At 36.7% G+C, this 24,173-nt stretch overlaps 1 protein-coding gene across 4 annotated transcripts in view; it reads left to right on the forward strand.

Moving 5' to 3' along the window:
- METTL6 (methyltransferase 6, methylcytidine) overlaps positions 1 to 22,631 on the forward strand; it is a 94,888-nt gene extending 72,257 nt beyond the window's left edge. For all 4 annotated transcript variants that reach the window (XM_053714277.1, XM_053714279.1, XM_053714276.1 and 1 more), the window contains exons 5-6: positions 20,952 to 21,093; positions 21,625 to 22,631. In XM_053714277.1, coding sequence (XP_053570252.1) covers positions 20,952 to 21,093; positions 21,625 to 21,767 — 285 coding nt within the window. In that variant the 3' untranslated portion in view covers positions 21,768 to 22,631. The remainder of the gene's footprint in view (positions 1 to 20,951; positions 21,094 to 21,624) is intronic.
- The last annotated feature ends 1,542 nt before the right edge of the window (positions 22,632 to 24,173 follow it).

The raw sequence follows: 24,173 nt of genomic DNA on the forward strand, positions 1-24,173 counted from the left end.
GATGTAATGTAAGTGCAGCCTTAAATGCAGTAGTAGCGACTGGTATCAGGCTGATATGTATGTATGTATACTCTGAGGTATTTCTGGGGAACGGAATTTCACTAAGAAAATACTGTCAATATTAAAGTAATATTTGAGCCTGCACTGCAGTGAAAGCGTCTAGCAGCAGGCTTATTAATAACACTTCATAATTTTCAATTTTAAAACGTTTACTGGCATGTTAATCGTTTTTTCTGAGGTACTTGGTGATAAAACTTTATGGGCATGATTTTTACCACATGGCTGTCGTTTTTTTCTGCATAAAAACAGTTTACTGAGCTTCCCCACTGTTGTAATATGAGTGGGAGGGGCCTATTTTAGCGCTTTATTGCGCAGTAAAAATTTAGTCACAGTCTTCCTATTTCTTCCTCCATGATCCAGGACGTCTCTACAGAGCCCAGGGGTCTCCAAAACTAGTTTTGAGGGAGGTAATCAGTCACAGCAGACCTGTGACAGTGTGTTTGTGATAAAAACGTTTATTATTTCAACTGTTATCCGTTTTGGGTATTAAGGGGTTAATCATCCTTTTGCTGGTGGGTGCAATCCTCTGCTAACTTTATACATTTTCTGTTAAAATTTGGTTGTTTTAACATATTTGGTTCATTGTTAATTCAACTGTGTCACATTTTTATGTTTCTTAAAGGCGCAGTAGCGTTTTTTATATAGCTTGTAAATTTATTTCAAAGTTTTTTCCAAGCTTGCTAGTGTTATTGCTAGACTGTTTAAACATGTCTGACACAGATGAATCTGTTTGTTCACTATGTTTAAAGGCCAATGTGGAGCCCAATAGAAATTTGTGCACTCAATGTATAGATGTTACTTTGAATAAAAGTCAAACTTTATATGTTAAAAAAATATCACCAGACAACGAGGGGAAAGTTATGCCGACTAACTCTCCTCACGTGTCAGTACCTTCGCCTCCCGCTCAGGAGGTGCGTGATATTGTGGCGCCAAGTACATCAGGGCGGCCCATACAAATCACTTTGCAAGACATGGCTAATGTTATGACTGAAGTACTATCTAAATTGCCAGAATTAAGAGGTAAACGCGATCACTCTGGGGTAAGAACAGAGTGCGCTGATAATAGTAGAGCCATGTCTGATACTGCGTCACAATTTGCAGAACATGAGGACGGAGAGCTTCATTCTGTGGGTGACGGATCTGATCCAAGTAAACTGGATTCAGAGATTTCAAATTTTAAATTTAAGCTTGAGAACCTCCGTGTTTTACTAGGGGAGGTATTAGCGGCTCTGAATGATTGTAACACGGTTGCAATTCCAGAGAAAGTATGTAGGCTGGATAAATATTTTGCGGTACCAGCGTGTACTGACGTTTTTCCTATACCTAAAAGGCTTACAGAAATTGTTAACAAGGAGTGGGATAGACCCGGTGTGCCCTTTTCACCCCCTCCTATATTTAGAAAAATGTTTCCAATAGACGCCACCACACGGGACCTATGGCAGACGGTCCCTAAGGTGGAGGGAGCAGTTTCTACTCTGGCTAAGCGCACCACTATCCCGGTGGAGGATAGCTGTGCTTTTTCAGATCCAATGGATAAAAAGTTATAGGGTTACCTTAAGAAAATGTTTGTTCAGCAAGGTTTTATATTACAACCCCTTGCATGCATCGCGCCTGTCACTGCTGCGGCGGCATTCTGGTTTGAGTCTCTGGAAGAGACCCTTAGCACAGCTCCATTGGATGAGATTATGAACAAGCCCTTAAAGCCCTTAAGCTAGCTAATTCATTTATTTCTGATGCCGTAGTACACTTAACCAAACTTACGGCTAAGAACTCCAGATTCGCCATTCAAGCGCGCAGAGCGCTGTGGCTTAAATCCTGGTCAGCTGATGTGACTTCTAAATCTAAATTGCTTAATATTCCTTTCAAAGGGCAGACATTATTCTGGCCCGGCTTGAAAGAAATTATCGCTGACATTACTGGAGGTAAGGGCCATGCCCTGCCTCAAGACAGGAAGAAAAAATGGGGTTTATTTAGCAGCGCTAAAAAAAGCTAGGAAATGATGATACCAATCTAATTTATGTTTTATACAATCTATTTTATTTAAAAATTCTTATAACACATAAAAACAACAGCAAATGCTTTTCCTAATTAATAAAGGGACGTCTCCCTTATACAACACTTATAAAAACAGACTAGAACCATATAATCCTAGAATTTAAGGTATAAAGGAATTAATTCTATAGATAACATATGGCAAGCAACAAATTTCTAAGATAAATGGTGAATTAAATATTTAAAAGGCACAAATGTATCAATCCTAATAGCTTTACAGTTCTTCAGTAACAAATTCAGTTATAAAGTTACACAGTTACTTTCCTTGGACATATAATTGGCTCAGGTGTGCTGGATAGTTAAAAAGGCAAAAAACAGCCAATATTCTGATTTAGGTGCCAAAGCAATCGTGGTTAATGGAAATGGTTAATTTAACAGATGAATACCTTGATGTCTTTAAAGTTCAGTTTGCGTGTTTTAAAAAACGTAGTGCAAATTAGTGTAGAGGTACCTTAATCTGTCCTGGTTGCAACCGCTGATTATCTAAAACAAAAGATATCAAAGAAAATCGAGATGAAATTAATGTGCCCTTTATAACTGAGTTCAGTCATGACAACCTAAACATCCAAAGAGTTTTAAAAAAACATTGGCACTTAGTACAAACTGATCCCATCATAGGGGGAAAAGTGGGGGAAAACCCAAAAATAATATATAGGAAAGCACAGAATTTGAAGAGCCTACTAGCTCCCAGTCAATTGAAAAGCATAAAGAAGAAAGACACTCAAAGGTGCCTAGACGGAAATCCTTTAAATGGTTTTTTCCCCTGTTTTAGATGCCGGGCCTGTAAATTTAGTAGTAAACAAAAGATTTTAAAATCAAAAAGTGGAAACTTTACTTTCAAAATAAGAGACACAATTAGATGTCAAGATAAAGGCGTTATTTACGCCATTCAATGTTCATGTAAAAAAATTTACATAGGAGAAACAACCAGAATGCTCCGTGAAAGGATAAGGGAGCACCTCTCTTGCATAGATAGGGGTAACCTTGACCCTTATATCTATCGCCACTTTAGGGAAGTACACAACAACAACCTTAAAGATTTTAAATATTGGGGAATTAAAAAAGTTCACCCCGACTGGAGAGGGGGAAACTGGGAAAATAAACTCCTAAAGGCAGAAGCTGAAATTATATACCTAATGAATACCCTCCAACCTGGAGGCTTGAATTCTGAGATAGACATTTCCCCCTTCTTATAAAAGTCTCTTACAATATGCGAACATTTTCCAGGTTAAATCAGCCACTTATATAGAAAATACTCACATACATTAAATAAGCAATAACATTTCAATTTATCTTGGGCAAAGATAGTACAAGCCCTATATAAATTCATTTTTCTAGTAATTAAAAAGGAATTTTTATCCCCCTAAAATAAATAAATTAATTGAATAAGCCATATTTTTACCCACTAGCAATAACTCTAGTTATGGGATTGATAATTTCTGATTTAATTGTACATCCATTTTTAAATTGTTAATTTATAAATTGTTGAACTTACTATCCTTTGTTGAAAAGGAATATGTATATATCGTTAATTTTTACCCACCAACAATAATTCTAGATATGGGAATGATGATTCTGATTCTTATATTTTCGTTTCGTCCATTTTTAAATTGTTACAAATTTATAAATTGTTGAACTTACTATCCTTTGTTGAAAAGGAATATGTATATATCGTTAATTTTTACCCACTTACAATAATTCTAGATATGGGAATGATGATTCTGATTCTTATATTTTCGTTTCGTCCATTTTTAAATTGTTACAAATGTATAAATTGTTGAACTTACTATCCTTTGTTGAAAAGGAATATGTATATATCGTTAATTTTTACCCACTAACAATAATTCTAGATATGGGAATGATGATTCTGATCCTTATATTTTCGTTTCGTCCATTTTTAAATTGTTACAAATGTATAAATTGTTGAACTTACTATCCTTTGTTGAAAAGGAATATGTATATATCGTTAACATTTACCCACTAACAATAATTCTAGATATGGGAATGATGATTCTGATTCTTATATTTTCGTTTCGTCCATTTTTAAATTGTTACAAATTTATAAATTGTTGAACTTACTATCCTTTGTTGAAAAGGAATATATATATATCATTAATTTTTACCCACTTACAATAATTCTAGATATGGGAATGGTAATTCTGATTCTTATATTTTCGTTTCAGTTTAGGTAATTTTAAGTTTGCACGATCTAAATGTATATTATCTAATAAAGGCACTTTAGAATTGAAATATATAAGTTGAATTGTGTGAATGCTAATAAAGCAGAAATGATAAGTTCTCTTCCTTGTGTATCATGTAACTAAATAACAACACAGAAACAATCATTACCAACTTAAATAAAGTCCACCTTTACATTGGAAGCCACACAGGTGTTGATAGAAATCAAAAGGAAATGAAGGAACCAATCAAAACACATTCATACCTTTAAAAAGCCAGAAGCTAGCAGGATAAGCATTCTTGATAAAGCCCAGAAGGGTGAAACGCGTTGAATGGGACCTGCTACACTCTACTAAACTTCATTTACTACTGTCACAAAGCTGTGTGACCCTGCAACTTTAAACTTTTCTCCTGACCCTGCAAGTTAAAATCTACCTTTGGTAACTTCAGGGAATACGGTGTTACTGCTAAACACTGACCAAAGATTTCTTCAAACCTTAAGAAGTCTGAGGGAACCCAGATGAAAACAATATTTGGGCTATAAGAAGAAAGGAAAACAAAAAAAGGATAACTACATCACCAGAACGGATCATCACCCCTGACCTCTGAATCAAAGAGAAGGTCAGGTGACTTATCAGAAGCACCAGGAACAAACAGTCTGTGAATCCCTCACAGTGAAGATAATCAGCGGTTGCAACCAGGACAGATTAAGGTACCTCTACACTAATTTGCACTACGTTTTTTAAAACACGCAAACTGAACTTTAAAGACATCAAGGTATTCATCTGTTAAATTAACCATTTCCATTAACCACGATTGCTTTGGCACCTAAATCAGAATATTGGCTGTTTTTTGCCTTTTTAACTATCCAGCACACCTGAGCCAATTATATGTCCAAGGAAAGTAACTGTGTAACTTTATAACTGAATTTGTTACTGAAGAACTGTAAAGCTATTAGGATTGATACATTTGTGCCTTTTAAATATTTAATTCACCATTTATCTTAGAAATTTGTTGCTTGCCATATGTTATCTATAGAATTAATTCCTTTATACCTTAAATTCTAGGATTATATGGTTCTAGTCTGTTTTTATAAGTGTTGTATAAGGGAGACGTCCCTTTATTAATTAGGAAAAGCATTTGCTGTTGTTTTTATGTGTTATAAGAATTTTTAAATAAAATAGATTGTATAAAACATAAATTAGATTGGTATCATCATTTCCTAGCTTTTTTTAGCGCTGCTAAATAAACCCCATTTTTTCTTCTTATCCACCATTTAGTTCTCTTTGAGGGAAGAACTTTTTTAGCAGCAGGAATCCACCTTTAGGCGCTCCTATCACACTACACATAAATACCTATTGTTCCCTCTTGGGGTGTTTTTAACACTCCAGACTAGTGAGCTGTCTTAAGATGGAAGATGACATTTTCACATGGAGAGAAAAAACTCTCAAAGATATAGTAGAGAATGAGGAAAGAATAAAAGTAAGCCCCTATCTGAATATCACTGAAATAATGTTTGAATTAGAAAAACTTATGACGACTGAATTAAAGCAAAAAATGGAACTAAAGTTTCTTGATAAATATATTAGTTTAGGGATTGCACCAAGAGGATTAAGGTTGAGAAAAAATTGCACTTTTGAATTAAAAGATAAATTCCAAAAGGAATGGGATGAGACATTAAAAAATGCATCCACAACACTATTACAAATTTTAAAGAGATCACGAGAAGATTTACTTGACATAGTTGAGAAGAACATAATCACCATAAAAAATAAATTAAGCAATGAAAAAGAAAATGTTGACTTTAAAAATTCACAGATAGACATTATGAAAAAATTGGACAATTTAAGTATGGAATTACAGGAGGTTAAAATAAGAAAATTAAAGAGGGATAAGGAAGATTATAATGAAGTTGCAAACAGAGAAGAGGAGAAAATAAATAATAGGGAAGAGAGACAGAAAAATCAACATTTTGAGGGTAACACAGGTAATTACAAACACAATGCACATGCCATAAGGGAAAATTATTCCAATTCCCCTTATCACCAATCCAAGTCATATCAATACAATGATCAAAATCAAGAAAATAGGACACCATATGACAGAACTCCAAAAAGGATAAACTATAGGGAAACTACTGAATTCAGACCTCAACGATATAAATCAAACTACAGAACAAACTATTATAGACCTAGGGGACCACAATACATGACAAATACAAATAGAAACCCACCTGAACACCCAAGCTATAATGACTATAGAAGACCCCATACAAATCGTAACTTTTTTGAGAACCATAACTATAACCACTATAGAAGACAGGATGATTATTATGAAGAGCATAACCAACCAAGGGGCCACATAGCATATAGTTATTGGCCAAATGACAATAAACCAAGATACCAGGGGTACAACAACCGTAATAGAGATTGGGAATATAGAAATAATAGAGAACATAATTACAACACACGAATACAAACAGAACCTGAAAAAGAATGGAGAATAGACACCACGAATAGATTTACACTATTAGAAGAGAAAGAACAACAAAAAAACATGAATTATTTTTTAGAGATGAGCCCACAAAGACCCAGCACTTCAAAACAAACAGAACATTCAAAAGACCCACCAGTGGGAATGAGAAAAAGAATAAGAGAGGATGTAGAGGAGGAAAAAGAAAAAGACAGGGAAATAAAAAGAGTGAAATAAAAATACAACAAAAAAGTGGCATTTTCAATATTAGTAAAAAAACTTTAACCACAGAGGAAGAAAGAGTGTTAAACTTAGGCCTTAGCTATGCTCCCTCTACGAGATTAAACAAATTCAACACACACATACATGTGAGCCAGTTTGTAAGGAAGTTAACCTTGAAAAAATATTTCCTACGGGATCCAATAGAGAGAAATTGGCAACAACCAAAAGAGACACCCACCATATCGCCTATGGCCTCAAATAGTAACATAGTAATACCACAAGTAATTCATTCAAAAATGAAACCGAAATCCACTTTTTATCCGACAAATGAAAAAGGAAGGAATATTGAATTATTCGAAAAATTGGTTCAGGAAGATATTAAGAAAATAAAAACTAACAATAAGATACCAAAAAATTTAACTTACAAAGAAAGAACAGTTCTTAAAGAATTGCAAAATGATACCAGCATAGTAATTAAACCGGCAGATAAAGGGGGTGGGGTTGTAATCATGGACAGAGATAAATATATAGAAGAAGCACAAAGATTACTTAATGAAGGGGATACATATCAGGAACTAAAACTAAATCCAACCAAGAAATTTCTGGGTGAACTAACCAAATTATTAGAGGATGCAAGAGAAAAACAAATTATAAATAAAAAAGAATTTGATTTTCTATTTACAAAATTTCCAAAAATACCAATTCTATATTTCTTACCAAAGATTCATAAAAATCTAAATAATCCCCCCGGTAGACCCATAATATCGGGTATTAACTCCCTCACCTCCAACCTCTCGAAATACATAGATGGATACCTACAGGGCTATGTTAAAAAATTACCCTCTTACCTAAAGGATACCACTGACATCTTGAAAAAATTAGAGGTAATTAAGTGGGAATCACACTACACATTAGTGACATGCGATGTTTCGTCGCTTTACACCAATATAAGTCATGATTTGGGACTGATGGCAATCTCAAATACCCTAGATAGGGACAACAAACTATGTATGGAACAAAAGAAATTCATAGAGGATGGAATAAAATTCATCCTAGGCCATAATTATTTCTCATTTGAGGACAAATTTTACATTCAAAAGAAGGGAACAGCTATGGGCACAAGATTCGCACCCAGCTATGCCAATCTCTTTATGGGATATTGGGAGGAAGGTTTCTTCCCTAGGCATAGTCTGGGCGCGGATCTTGTGCTCTATAGCAGATACATAGATGACCTGTTCTTTATATGGGGGGGTAGTGAAACTGATCTAAACACTATTCTGACAGATATGAATAAAAATGAAATGGGACTATCCTTTACCAGTAACTATAGCAAAAGCCAAATCACCTTCTTGGACTTAGATATCGAAATTGTAGAAAACCAATTAATAACCAAAACACATTTTAAAAAGGTGGATGCCAATAATCTAATCCATTATAACAGCTGCCACATGAAAAAGTGGAAAGACAATGTCCCTAAAGGGCAATATTTAAGAATTAAACGGAATTGCTCAAGAATGACAGATTATCAGGATCAAATAAAGATCTTAGAAAGGAAATTCTTAGAAAGAGAATATAGTCCAGAAGTAATCAATGAAGCTAAACAAGAGGTAGATAAGAAAGTAAGGAGGGACCTCTTAGAATATAAAACAAAAGATATCAAAGAAAATCGAGATGAAATTAATGTGCCCTTTATAACTGAGTTCAGTCATGACAACCTAAACATCCAAAGAGTTTTAAAAAAACATTGGCACTTAGTACAAACTGATCCCATCATAGGGGGAAAAGTGGGGGAAAACCCAAAAATAATATATAGGAAAGCACAGAATTTGAAGAGCCTACTAGCTCCCAGTCAATTGAAAAGCATAAAGAAGAAAGACACTCAAAGGTGCCTAGACGGAAATCCTTTAAATGGTTTTTTTCCCCTGTTTTAGATGCCGGGCCTGTAAATTTAGTAGTAAACAAAAGATTTTAAAATCAAAAAGTGGAAACTTTACTTTCAAAATAAGAGACACAATTAGATGTCAAGATAAAGGCGTTATTTACGCCATTCAATGTTCATGTAAAAAAATTTACATAGGAGAAACAACCAGAATGCTCCGTGAAAGGATAAGGGAGCACCTCTCTTGCATAGATAGGGGTAACCTTGACCCTTATATCTATCGCCACTTTAGGGAAGTACACAACAACAACCTTAAAGATTTTAAATATTGGGGAATTAAAAAAGTTCACCCCGACTGGAGAGGGGGAAACTGGGAAAATAAACTCCTAAAGGCAGAAGCTGAAATTATATACCTAATGAATACCCTCCAACCTGGAGGCTTGAATTCTGAGATAGACATTTCCCCCTTCTTATAAAAGTCTCTTACAATATGCGAACATTTTCCAGGTTAAATCAGCCACTTATATAGAAAATACTCACATACATTAAATAAGCAATAACATTTCAATTTATCTTGGGCAAAGATAGTACAAGCCCTATATAAATTCATTTTTCTAGTAATTAAAAAGGAATTTTTATCCCCCTAAAATAAATAAATTAATTGAATAAGCCATATTTTTACCCACTAGCAATAACTCTAGTTATGGGATTGATAATTTCTGATTTAATTGTACATCCATTTTTAAATTGTTAATTTATAAATTGTTGAACTTACTATCCTTTGTTGAAAAGGAATATGTATATATCGTTAATTTTTACCCACCAACAATAATTCTAGATATGGGAATGATGATTCTGATTCTTATATTTTCGTTTCGTCCATTTTTAAATTGTTACAAATTTATAAATTGTTGAACTTACTATCCTTTGTTGAAAAGGAATATGTATATATCGTTAATTTTTACCCACTTACAATAATTCTAGATATGGGAATGATGATTCTGATTCTTATATTTTCGTTTCGTCCATTTTTAAATTGTTACAAATGTATAAATTGTTGAACTTACTATCCTTTGTTGAAAAGGAATATGTATATATCGTTAATTTTTACCCACTAACAATAATTCTAGATATGGGAATGATGATTCTGATCCTTATATTTTCGTTTCGTCCATTTTTAAATTGTTACAAATGTATAAATTGTTGAACTTACTATCCTTTGTTGAAAAGGAATATGTATATATCGTTAACATTTACCCACTAACAATAATTCTAGATATGGGAATGATGATTCTGATTCTTATATTTTCGTTTCGTCCATTTTTAAATTGTTACAAATTTATAAATTGTTGAACTTACTATCCTTTGTTGAAAAGGAATATATATATATCATTAATTTTTACCCACTTACAATAATTCTAGATATGGGAATGGTAATTCTGATTCTTATATTTTCGTTTCAGTTTAGGTAATTTTAAGTTTGCACGATCTAAATGTATATTATCTAATAAAGGCACTTTAGAATTGAAATATATAAGTTGAATTGTGTGAATGCTAATAAAGCAGAAATGATAAGTTCTCTTCCTTGTGTATCATGTAACTAAATAACAACACAGAAACAATCATTACCAACTTAAATAAAGTCCACCTTTACATTGGAAGCCACACAGGTGTTGATAGAAATCAAAAGGAAATGAAGGAACCAATCAAAACACATTCATACCTTTAAAAAGCCAGAAGCTAGCAGGATAAGCATTCTTGATAAAGCCCAGAAGGGTGAAACGCGTTGAATGGGACCTGCTACACTCTACTAAACTTCATTTACTACTGTCACAAAGCTGTGTGACCCTGCAACTTTAAACTTTTCTCCTGACCCTGCAAGTTAAAATCTACCTTTGGTAACTTCAGGGAATACGGTGTTACTGCTAAACACTGACCAAAGATTTCTTCAAACCTTAAGAAGTCTGAGGGAACCCAGATGAAAACAATATTTGGGCTATAAGAAGAAAGGAAAACAAAAAAAGGATAACTACATCACCAGAACGGATCATCACCCCTGACCTCTGAATCAAAGAGAAGGTCAGGTGACTTATCAGAAGCACCAGGAACAAACAGTCTGTGAATCCCTCACAGTGAAGATAATCAGCGGTTGCAACCAGGACAGATTAAGGTACCTCTACACTAATTTGCACTACGTTTTTTAAAACACGCAAACTGAACTTTAAAGACATCAAGGTATTCATCTGTTAAATTAACCATTTCCATTAACCACGATTGCTTTGGCACCTAAATCAGAATATTGGCTGTTTTTTGCCTTTTTAACTATCCAGCACACCTGAGCCAATTATATGTCCAAGGAAAGTAACTGTGTAACTTTATAACTGAATTTGTTACTGAAGAACTGTAAAGCTATTAGGATTGATACATTTGTGCCTTTTAAATATTTAATTCACCATTTATCTTAGAAATTTGTTGCTTGCCATATGTTATCTATAGAATTAATTCCTTTATACCTTAAATTCTAGGATTATATGGTTCTAGTCTGTTTTTATAAGTGTTGTATAAGGGAGACGTCCCTTTATTAATTAGGAAAAGCATTTGCTGTTGTTTTTATGTGTTATAAGAATTTTTAAATAAAATAGATTGTATAAAACATAAATTAGATTGGTATCATCATTTCCTAGCTTTTTTTAGCGCTGCTAAATAAACCCCATTTTTTCTTCTTATCCACCATTTAGTTCTCTTTGAGGGAAGAACTTTTTTAGCAGCAGGAATCCACCTTTAGGCGCTCCTATCACACTACACATAACTGCCTCAAGACAGGGCCAAACCAAAAGGCTAAACAGTCTAATTTTCGTGCCTTTCGTAATTTCAAGGCAGGAGCAGCATCAACTTCCTCCGCTCCAAGACAGGAAGGAACTGTTGCTCGCTACAGACAGGGCTGGAAACCTAACCAGTCCTGGAACAAGGACAAGCAGGCCAGAAAACCTGCTGCTGCCCCTAAGACACCATGAAGTGAGGGCCCCCGATCCGGAAACGGATATAGTGGGGGGCAGACTTTCTCTCTTTGCCCAGGCTTGGGCAAGAGATGTCCAGGATCCCTGGGCGTTGGAAATCATATCTCAGGGATATCTTCTGGACTTCAAAGCTTCTCCTCCACAAGGGAGATTTCATCTTTCAAGGTTATCAGCAAACCAGATAAAGAAAGAGGCGTTTCTACGCTGTGTACAAGACCTCTTGCTAATGGGAGTGATGCACCCAGTTCCGCGGTCGGAACACGGGCAAGGATTCTATTCAAATCTGTTTGTGGTTCCCAAAAAAGAGGGAACCTTCAGACCAATCTTGGACTTAAAGATCCTAAACAAATTCCTAAGAGTTCCATCGTTCAAAATGGAAACTATTCGAACCATCTTACCCATGATCCAAGAGGGTCAGTACATGACCACAGTGGATTTAAAGGATGCCTACCTTCACATACCGATTCACAAGGATCATTACCGGTATCTAAGATTTGCCTTCCTAAACAGGCATTACCAGTTTGTAGCTCTTCCCTTCGGGTTAGCTACGGCTCCAAGAATCTTTACAAAGGTTCTGAGCTCTCTTCTGGCGGTACTAAGACCGCGAGGCATAGCGGTAGCTCCGTACCTAGACGACATTCTGATACAAGCGTCAAGTTTCCAAACTGCCAAGTCTCATACAGAGTTAGTTCTGGCATTTCTAAGGTCGCATGGGTGGAAGGTGAACGTAGAAAAGAGTTCTCTATTGCCACTCACAAGAGTTCCCTTTCTAGGGACTCTTATAGATTCTGTAGAAATGAAAATTTACCTGACGGAGGACAGGTTATCAAAACTTCTAAATGCTTGCCGTGTCCTTCATTCCATTCAACACCCGTCAGTGGCTCAGTGCATGGAGGTAATCGGCTTAATGGTAGCGGCAATGGACATAGTACCATTTGCGCGCCTGCATCTCAGACCGCTGCAATTGTGCATGCTAAGTCAGTGGAATGGGGATTACTCAGATTTGTCCCCTCTGCTAAATCTGGATCAAGAGACCAGAGATTCTCTTCTATGGTGGCTTTCTCGGCCACATCTGTCCAAGGGGATGCCCTTCCGCAGGCCAGATTGGACGATTGTAACAACAGACGCCAGCCTTCTAGGTTGGGGCGCAGTCTGGAATTCCCTGAAGGTTCAGGGATCATGGACTCAGGAGGAGAGACTCCTTCCAATAAACATTCTGGAATTAAGAGCAATTTTCAATGCTCTTCTGGCTTGGCCTCAGTTAGCAACTCTGAGGTTCATCAGGTTTCAGTCGGACAACATCACGACTGTGGCTTACATCAACCATCAAGGAGGAACAAGGAGTTCCCTAGCGATGATGGAAGTCTCAAAGATAATTCGCTGGGCAGAGTCTCACTCTTGCCACCTGTCAGCGATCCACATCCCAGGCGTGGAGAACTGGGAGGCGGATTTTCTAAGTCGCCAGACCTTTCATCCGGGGGAGTGGGAACTTCATCCGGAGGTGTTTGCCCAACTGCTTCATCATTGGGGCAAACCAGATCTGGATCTCATGGCGTCTCGGCAGAACGCCAAGCTTCCTTGTTACGGATCCAGGTCCAGGGACCCGGGAGCGCTGCTGATAGATGCTCTGACAGCACCTTGGGTCTTTAACATGGCTTATGTGTTTCCACCTTTCCTGATGCTTCCTCGATTGATTGCCAGGATCAAACAGGAGAGAGCATCAGTGATTCTAATAGCGCCTGCGTGGCCACGCAGGACCTGGTATGCAGATCTAGTGGACATGTCGTCCTGTCCACCATGGTCTCTGCCTCTGAGACAGGACCTTCTGATTCAGGGTCCTTTCAAACATCCAAATCTAATTTCTCTGAGGCTGACTGCATGGAGATTGAACGTTTGATTCTATCAAAGCGTGGATTCTCGGAGTCAGTGATTGATACCTTAATACAAGCTAGGAAACCTGTTACCAGGAAAATTTACCATAAAATATGGCGTAAATACTTATATTGGTGCGAATCCAAGAGTTACTCATGGAGTAAGGTTAGGATTCCTAGGATATTGTCTTTTCTACAAGAGGGTTTAGAAAAGGGTTTATCTGCTAGTTCGTTAAAGGGACAGATTTCAGCTCTGTCTATCCTTTTACACAAACGTCTGGCAGAAGTTCCAGACGTTCAGGCTTTTTGTCAGGCTTTGGCTAGGATTAAGCCTGTGTTTAAGACTGTTGCTCCGCCGTGGAGCTTAAACTTAGTTCTTAACGTTCTGCAAGGTGTTCCGTTTGAACCCCTTCATTCCATCGATATCAAGCTGTTATCTTGGAAAGTTCTGTTTTTAATGGCTATTTCCTCGGCTCGAAGAGTCTCTGAGTTATCGGCCTTACATTGTGATTCTCCTTATCTGATTTTTCATTAAGACAAGGTAGTTCTGCGTACTAAACCTGGGTTCTTGCCTAAGGTAGTCACTAACAAGAATATCAATCAAGAGATTGTTGTTCCATCATTGTGCCCTAACCCTTCTTCAAAGAAGGAACGACTTTTGCACAATCTGGATGTCGTCCGTGCCCTGAAATTTTATTTGCAGGCAACTAAAGATTTTCGTCAAACTTCTTCCCTGTTTGTCGTTTATTCTGGACAGAGGAGAGGTCAAAAAGCTTTGGCTACCTCTCTCTTTTTGGCTTCGTAGCATAATACGTTTAGCCTATGAGACTGCTGGACAGCAGCCTCCTGAAAGGATTACAGCTCATTCTACTAGAGCTGTGGCTTCCACTTGGGCCTTTAAGAATAAGGCCTCTGTTGAACAGATTTGCAAGGCTGCAACTTGGTCTTCACTTCACACTTTTTCAAAATTTTACAAATTTGACACTTTTGCTTCTTCGGAGGCTGTTTTTGGGAGAAAGGTTCTACAGGCAGTGGTTCCTTTCCGTGTAAAGATCCTGCCTGTCCCTCCCGTCATCCGTGTACTTTTAGCTTTGGTATTGGTATCCCATAAGTAATGGATGACCCGTGGACTGACTACACTTAACAGGAGAAAATATAATTTATGCTTACCTGATAAATTCATTTCTCCTGTAGTGTAGTCAGTCCACGGCCCGCCCTGTTTTTACGGCAGGTCTAAATTTTAATTAAACTCCAGTCACCACTGCACCCTATAGTTTCTCCTTTCTCGTATGGTTTCGGTCGAATGACTGGATATGACGTAGAGGGGAGGAGCTATATAGCAGCTCTGCTTGGGTGATCCTCTTGCACTTCCTGTTAGGGAGGAGTTATAATCCCATAAGTAATGGATGACCCGTGGACTGACTACACTACAGGAGAAATGAATTTATCAGGTACGCATAAATTATATTATATATATATATCTATATATCTATATCTATATATCTATATCTATATATCTATATCTCTCTCTCTCTCTCTCTCTCTCTATATCTATATCTATATTTATATCTATATCTATATATACATACACACAGGGAGTCCAGAATTATTAGGCAAATTAGTATTTTGACCACATCATCCTCTTTATGCATGTTGTCTTACTCCAAGCTGTATAGGCTCGAAAGCCTACTACCAATTAAGCATATTAGGTGATGTGCATCTCTGTAATGAGAAGGGGTGTGGTCTAATGACATCAACACCCTATATCAGGTGTGCATAATTATTGGGCAACTTCCTTTCCTTTGGCAAAATGGGTCAAAAGAAGGACTTGACAGGCTCAGAAAAGTCAAAAATAGTGAGATATCTTGCAGAGGGATGCAGCACTCTTAAAATTGCAAAGCTTCTGAAGCGTGATCATCGAACAATCAAGCGTTTCATTCAAAATAGTCAACAGGGTCGCAAGAAGCGTGTGGAAAAACCAAGGCGCAAAATAACTGCCCATGAACTGAGAAAAGTCAAGCGTGCAGCTGCCAAGATGCCACTTGCCACCAGTTTGGCCATATTTCAGAGCTGCAACATCACTGGAGTGCCCAAAAGCACAAGGTGTGCAATACTCAGAGACATGGCCAAGGTAAGAAAGGCTGAAAGACGACCACCACTGAACAAGACACACAAGCTGAAACGTCAAGACTGGGCCAAGAAATATCTCAAGACTGATTTTTCTAAGGTTTTATGGACTGATGAAATGAGAGTGAGTCTTGATGGGCCAGATGGATGGGCCCGTGGCTGGATTGGTAAAGGGCAGAGAGATCCAGTCCGACTCAGACGCCAGCAAGGTGGAAGTGGAGTACTGGTTTGGGCTGGTATCATCAAAGATGAGCTTGTGGGGCCTTTTCGGGTTGAGGATGGAGTCAAGCTCAACTCCCAGTCCTACTGACAGTTTCTGGAAGACACCTTCTTCAAGCAGTGGTAGAGGAAGAAGTCTGCATCCTTCAAGAAAAACATGATTTTCATGCAGGACAATGCTCCATCACACGCGTCCAAGTACTCCACAGCGTGGCTGGCAAGAGGGTATAAAAGAAGAAAATCTAATGACATGGCCTCCTTGTTCACCTGATCTGAACCCCATTGAGAACCTGTGGTCCATCATCAAATGTGAGATTTACAAGGAGGGAAAACAGTACACCTCTCTGAACAGTGTCTGGGAGGCTATGGTTGCTGCTGCACGCAATGTTGATGGTGAACAGATCAAAACACTGACAGAATCCATGGATGGCAGGCTTTTGAGTGTCCTTGCAAAGAAAGGTGGCTATATTGGTCACTGATTTGTTTTTGTTTTGTTTTTGAATGTCAGAAATGTATATTTGTGAATGTTGAGATGTTATATTGGTTTCACTGGTAAAAATAAATAATTGAAATGGGTATATATTTGTTTTTTGTTAAGTTGCCTAATAATTATGCACAGTAATAGTCACCTGCACACACAGATATCCCCCTAAAATAGCTATAACTAAAAACAAACTAAAAACTACTTCCTAAACTATTCAGCTTTGATATTAATGAGTTTTTTGGGTTCATTGAGAACATGGTTGTTGTTCAATAATAAAATTAATCCTCAAAAATACAACTTGCCTAATAATTCTGCACTCCCTATCTCTCTCTCTCTCTCTCTCTCTCTCTCTCTCTCTCTCTCTCTCTCTCTCTCTCTCTCTCTCTCTCTCTCTCTCTATCTATATATATATATATATATATATATATATATATATATCTATAGAAAAGCAAAAAAGAAGCACTCACTGGATTTTCATCAAAAAGTGACCAGAAATTTAATGTAGTTTGTGACGTTTCGGGACAACAACAGTCCCTTCCTCTGACAAATAAACACTGAACAAAAGCTGCCTTAAATAGGCTCCCAAATACACTCCCCTCAGGTTCAGCCAATCAGGCTGAATAATTACACACACCCATTAAGTGACCAATGAAAAAACATAATCCAAATTGTGCATGTGACTGTTATAACGTTATTGGAAAAAAAAACTTTAAAAACACATTCCCTTTGGATCCCAATGCTAGTAGTCATGCCCTCTATTGGCAATAAACATCATATGTAATTATCAATCGTCTAAATAAATGCAAAAGATCATAAAATCATCTATTATTAAACATCCAATCAAACATTGGATTACAAAAACTCAACTTGTAATAGATTCCAATTCGTCATTCCTCTTACTCCTGATCCGCCCCTTGTTGCCAGGGACGCAATCAGCTGTAAGACTATAGCCATCAACCAAAGTTACGGATCAGCCCCTGATTACTAGGCACACAGACCTCGGTCTAATTCTAACCCTCAAACCAAATGCGCATCACCACACACAATAGCGCATCTACTGCTAAATTCCTTATTGTCTGCACCTTTCTAGATACACTGTACCCGATCGCCTTGTGAAAAACTAACAAGCATGTAAACATAAAATCGTCCAATGGCAAGATGCCATGTAAAGATGGGTGTGTATGCCTCAGTAGTAGATATGCTAATGTCTAATACATCACCTACCAAAAAGCCAATAGCAAGGAGCCACAACAGAAAATAGGCGTATACATAAAGGCTTGCCTGTCTCAAACGTAAATACACTGACATCCGATACATCGCAACCACACCCACAAGCGAAAACCAAAATAAAAAAGTGAAAACAAAAATCACAACAACACAAAATGCACCAATGCACAAGCCAACACAGGCACACCGCTCCAATCCCTCTGTGCACCGGTGACCGCATCATACACAGTGCAATCGCAATGTCCAAATTGTCAATATGCACATAAAGCAAAGATCAGCCACATCCAGTGCAACACACCCCCGGGTGCACACAACTAAACTTATAACAATGATTTACTTCTAGAACACCTGTTTGGTGTCCCGCATGTTTAATATGTTTTCTTAAATATTGCCATCTATAAATCCGTGAAACAAATCCAGCCAATCGCTAAAAGTCTAGCCCTACTAGGGCGTGTTTATTAACTCATAGTGCCTAAAAAGTGAGCCTATTGCTCAAATCCTAACGTGAACTATTGTCACTTAAAGATTATACAATCCCCGTCTAGGAAAAAGGGGACTGAAAAAATTCCAAAAATTTATTTAAAGAATATTAACACATGTGTCTAAATGTGTGGACCTAAAATTATCACCTAAAAAGTGCATAAACCTAAAAAATAAGTGAATCTAAAAAATAAAAACATATATCCCCACATGTTAACCACACCATGTCTTTGCCCCAATCTCGGGCATCCAACTGTACCCCCAAAAGGAAACAAGGGGGGGGGGGAGGGAAAGACAAAAAGGGGCTACATCATGTAGGGCATGACAAAACTGCAGAAGGATCCAATAGGAATCGTGTAACCACTCCCTTGGAGTGATACACCACACGGACAGTACAATTAAAATAAAACAGTTAAAAACAAAAATTTGCACATGGAGAACTGACAAAGAACAAATATTCCCTATTGAAAAAATATCAATATAATCTTATCAAAAAAAGGCAATTCTTCAAGAAAAAACAAAAAACAAATATGTTACAGCGGATTATCATGGACTCTCACCAAAGCATGGAATCACATGGGGATTTCTAAGTACTCAAAAATTAAAAGATAAAAATAAATGAAAAATAAATAAAAATAAAAATAAAAAAGTATAAACAGGCCAAAAAGTGTAAAAATAGGTCAAAAATAGAATCCAAGATCAATTGAAAAAATCAAAAAAATCAAAAAAATAAATCATAATAATGATAACCACACATGTGTTAATATTCTTTAAATAAATTTTTGGAATTTTTTCAGTCCCCTTTTTCCTAGACGGGGATTGTATAATCTTTAAGTGACAATAGTTCACGTTAGGATTTGAGCAATAGGCTCACTTTTTAGGCACTATGAGTTAATAAACACGCCCTAGTAGGGCTAGACTTTTAGCGATTGGCTGGATTTGTTTCACTGATTTATAGATGGCAATATTTAAGAAAACATATTAAACATGCGGGACACCAAACAGGTGTTCTAGAAGTAAATCATTGTTATAAGTTTAGTTGTGTGCACCCGGGGGTGTGTTGCACTGGATGTGGCTGATCTTTGCTTTATGTGCATATTGACAATTTGGACATTGCGATTGCGCTGTGTATGATGCGGTCGCCGGTGCACAGAGGGATTGGAGCGGTGTGCCTGTGTTGGCTTGTGCATTGGTGCATTTTGTGTTGTTGTGATTTTTGTTTTCACTTTTTTATTTTGGTTTTCGCTTGTGGGTGTGGTTGCGATGTATCGGATGTCAGTGTATTTACGTTTGAGACAGGCAAGCCTTTATGTATACGCCTATTTTCTGTTGTGGCTCCTTGCTATTGGCTTTTTGGTAGGTGATGTATTAGACATTAGCATATCTACTACTGAGGCATACACGCTCCTTTATACACGCCCATCTTTACATGGCATCTTGCCATTGGACGATTTTATGTTTACATGCTTGTTAGTTTTTCACAAGGCGATCGGGTACAGTGTATCTAGAAAGGTGCAGACAATAAGGAATTTAGCAGTAGATGCGCTATTGTGTGTGGTGATGCGCATTTGGTTTGAGGGTTAGAATTAGACCGAGGTCTGTGTGCCTAGTAATCAGGGGCTGATCCGTAACTTTGGTTGATGGCTATAGTCTTACAGCTGATTGCGTCCCTGGCAACAAGGGGCGGATCAGGAGTAAGAGGAATGACGAATTGGAATCTATTACAAGTTGAGTTTTTGTAATCCAATGTTTGATTGGATGTTTAATAATAGATGATTTTATGATCTTTTGCATTTATTTAGACGATTGATAATTACATATGATGTTTATTGTCAATAGAGGGCATGACTACTAGCATTGGGATCCAAAGGGAATGTGTTTTTAAAGTTATAACAGTCACATGCACAATTTGGATTATGTTTTTTCATTGGTCACTTAATGGGTGTGTGTAATTATTCAGCCTGATTGGCTGAACCTGAGGGGAGTGTATTTGGGAGCCTATTTAAGGCAGCTTTTGTTCAGTGTTTATTTGTCAGAGGAAGGGACTGTTGTTGTCCCGAAACGTCACAAACTACATTAAATTTCTGGTCACTTTTTGATGAAAATCCAGTGAGTGCTTCTTTTTTGCTTTTCTATCATACACCGTATAGCACCCTGGTAGTTGTTGAACGTTGGTGAGAGTGCGCATACACCAATTTTTTGCCTATATATATATATATATATATATATATATATATATATATATATATATATATATATATATATATATATATATATATTATCTATCTATCTATCTATTTCTCTTTCTCTCTTTCTCTCTTTCTCTTTTTCTCTCTCTCTCTTTCTCTCTCTCTCTCTTTCTCTCTCTTTTTCTCTCTCTTTCTCTCTCTCTCTCTTTCTCTCTCTCTCTTTCTCTCTCTCTCTCTTTCTCTCTCTCTCTTTCTCTCTCTCTCTCTTTCTCTCTCTCTCTTTCTCTCTCTCTCTTTCTCTCTCTCTCTTTCTCTCTCTCTCTTTCTCTCTCTCTCTTTCTCTCTCTCTCTTTCTCTCTCTCTCTTTCTCTCTCTCTCTATATATATATATATATCTATATCCCCAACACATAGCCTTGTAAAGCACAATATTTTACCCTCAGACATTAATAGAGTCCATATATTCTTTTGCAGGTGTTAAAGCCAGGAGGATGTGTTTTGTTCAGGGACTATGGCTTGTATGACCATGCAATGCTGCGATTCAAATCGGGGAGCAAGCTAGGGGAGAATTTCTATGTCAGACAAGATGGGACGAGATCATATTTCTTCACTAAAGGTGGACATTATTAAGCTAGTCTTTAACGTTTTTAACACCAGACCCCATTACGTAATTAACCCCTAATCTTAAACCCCTTAGCAATAAACTGTTCACAATCTTGCTAGATTATGTTTGTATGTTCAAAGTGGAAGTAACCTTTCCAGTTATAGATAGCAGAAAAAAGTGAAATATTAGTTTGTGTTAAACTTTATACATCAATATTAAAATAATTTAATTTTACATAGAAATCCAGAGGTGAAAGTTTATTAGTAATTTATAGATGATGTTGCATAGAATTATTCCTTCCTTTGTTGATCTTGATAATAGTAACTTGTATTTAGTTAGCAGTAACATTTAGCAGACTAGTTTTTGTTGCACTGAAAAGTAAAACCATATAAAGATAACCTAGTAATGACATCACACAGAAAACACGATTCACATCCCACATCATCATTTTAAATGGGCTTCAGAAAAAAGAGAATACATGTTCTTGAGATATGTGCTACATTTGTATAACATTGCTCTAACCCGTGTATCTCTTTGTTTCAGAGCACTTGCTGGCTCTCTTCACAGCCGCAGGATACATTGAAGTGCTGAACGAGTATGTGCTTAGAGAAACTGTAAATAAGAAGGAGGGGCTTTGTGTTCCAAGGGTGTTTGTTCAAAGCAAATTTCGTAAACCTCCAAGATGACTTTATATTATAGTTTTTATATATATATATATATATATATATATATTGTAGCTCGTGTGTACAGATAAAACCACAGACCCTTAATTCTGTAATGCGTAAAACAACTCCTCTTATTAAAGGAGACAGTAAACCCTTTGAGATTGTAATATACGTTTACTTATGTGTAATAAAACAACTTTACCATACACCTTCATTATTTATTTTGCTTCCTATTTCTGTAATTTAAGAATTAAGTTTTTCTAATTCTAAAGTTTGGAAGTGCACATGACAGACTTTAAATGCCTATCCCATTCACATATCTGTGCTTCATTAGCTTCAGTAGAGATCATCAGATAAGAAACTGCTGAACAAATGTACTTTTGCAAACAAAATGGCAGAGGGTAGCTGTGTGTATTCCAGTAGAATGTCCTGATTAGCTGCTTTACATAATGCTAGTGATGGTTAGAGTTTGGCTATTGAAAAAACTATTACAGCAACCTAGGTGTTAATTCATTCACATTGTATTCCCTTTCTCTTAGTATGTTGTTTATTGAAAGACAGCAGAAAAATACTGTAATTACAAGGTGTTTACTGTCCCTACAGGCAATGCCCGTGCACAGGGAGCTTCTGTTTTTACTGTGACTTATCAAGTGCAGGTTTTCCTAGTGACTAAACTAGATCTGATTTATCAGAAAGCTTGTTTTAAATTGTTTACGATTTATTTCCCCCTTATTTTCCCCTTTTAGGGTTTTTTTTTTTTTTAAACCTTTCTCAGTTCAGCTTTGTGTTCTTTTTGTTAATTTGCTACTGATGTCCACATTCTGCTGTTTTTATTCTGTGTTTTACACTATATTTTGTAAATGTTTAATAAAACTTTTAAAAATACATCAACTCATGTGTCCCTTAACTGTATACTTAGTAGATTTCATTTTAATAAATTCATTTTTGAAACGAACCATACAAGTGATTTTTTTGTGAATATGTTAGAGATATGAAAAAGGAAACTGATCTAATATACCATGCCAAAAATATATCTGGATTAACTACCCTAAAAGAAGATGTTACTCTACATATATAATAAACCAACACAAAAAAGGGAGCGCTAAAAACGGCAAAAACCCAGGGAACCTCAAATAGATATTATAAAAAACTGTAAATGACCATAGTATATGCGATAGTCACATTTAAATCATTTACAGTTTTTTATAACATCCATTTGAGGTTCCCCGGGTTTTTGCTTTTTTTAGCGCTTCCTTTTTTCTGTGTTGGTTTAAAGGGATATGAAACCCAGTTTTTTTTCTTTCATAATTGAGATAGAGAATACAATTTTAAAAGGATAGTAAAGACCAAAAATGTTATTGTTTAAAAAGATGGATAATCCCTTTTATTTACTATTCCCCAGTTTTGCATAACCAACACTGTTATAGAAATATACTTTTCTCCTGTTAAGTGTAGTCAGTCCACGGGTCATCATTACTTCTGGGATATTAACTCCTGCCCAACAGGAAGTGCAAGAGGATCACCCAAGCAGAGCTGCTATATAGCTCCTCCCCTCTACGTCACACCCAGTCATTCTCTTGCACCCAACTAATAGATAGGATGTGTGAGAGGACTGTGGTGATTATACTTAGTTTTTATATCTTCAATCAAAAGTTTGTTATTTTAAAACAGCACCGGAGTGTGTTGTTCCTTCTCAGGTAGAATTTGAAGAAGAATCTACCTGAGTTTTTGGATGATTTTAGCCGGCGTAGCTAAGATTCATTTTGCTGTTCTCGGCCATTCTGAGGTAAACTTCAGATCAGGGGACAGCGGGCAGGTTCACCTGCAAAGAGGTATGTTGCAGTATATTATTTTCTGAGGAATGGAATTGACTAAGAAAATACTGCCAATACCGATATAATGTAAGTTCAGCCTTAAATGCAGTAGTAGCAACTGGTATCAGGCTGTTATGTATATATGTTTACACTTCAGTATTCTGGGGAATGGCACTTCACTGGGATAATACTATATGCATATATCTTTTAGCCTAACTTGCAGTGGGAACGACTTGCAGCAGGCTGTTTAATGACATTTCATATTATTTGATTTTAAACGTTTTGCTGGCATGTTAAATCGTTTAATTATCTGAGGTACTGGGTGAAAAATTGTTTTGGGCACTGTTTTTACACTTGGCTGTCGTTTATTTTAATTTAAGACAGTTTACTGAACTTCCCTCACTGCTGTGTGTGAGGGGGAGGGGCCTATTTTGGCGCTTTTGCTACGCATCAGAAATTCAGTCACAAGTCTGTTTCTCTCCCTGCATGATCCGGATCGTCTCTACAGAGCTCAAGGGTCTTCAAAAATTATTTTGAGGGAGGTAATCACTCACAGCAGACCTGTGAGATTGTGCTTTGACTGTGATAAAAAACGTTTATATTTTGTACATTT

Source organism: Bombina bombina, chromosome 5, assembly GCF_027579735.1.
Source record: "Bombina bombina isolate aBomBom1 chromosome 5, aBomBom1.pri, whole genome shotgun sequence".
In the NCBI taxonomy this organism is placed as follows: domain Eukaryota; kingdom Metazoa; phylum Chordata; class Amphibia; order Anura; family Bombinatoridae; genus Bombina; species Bombina bombina.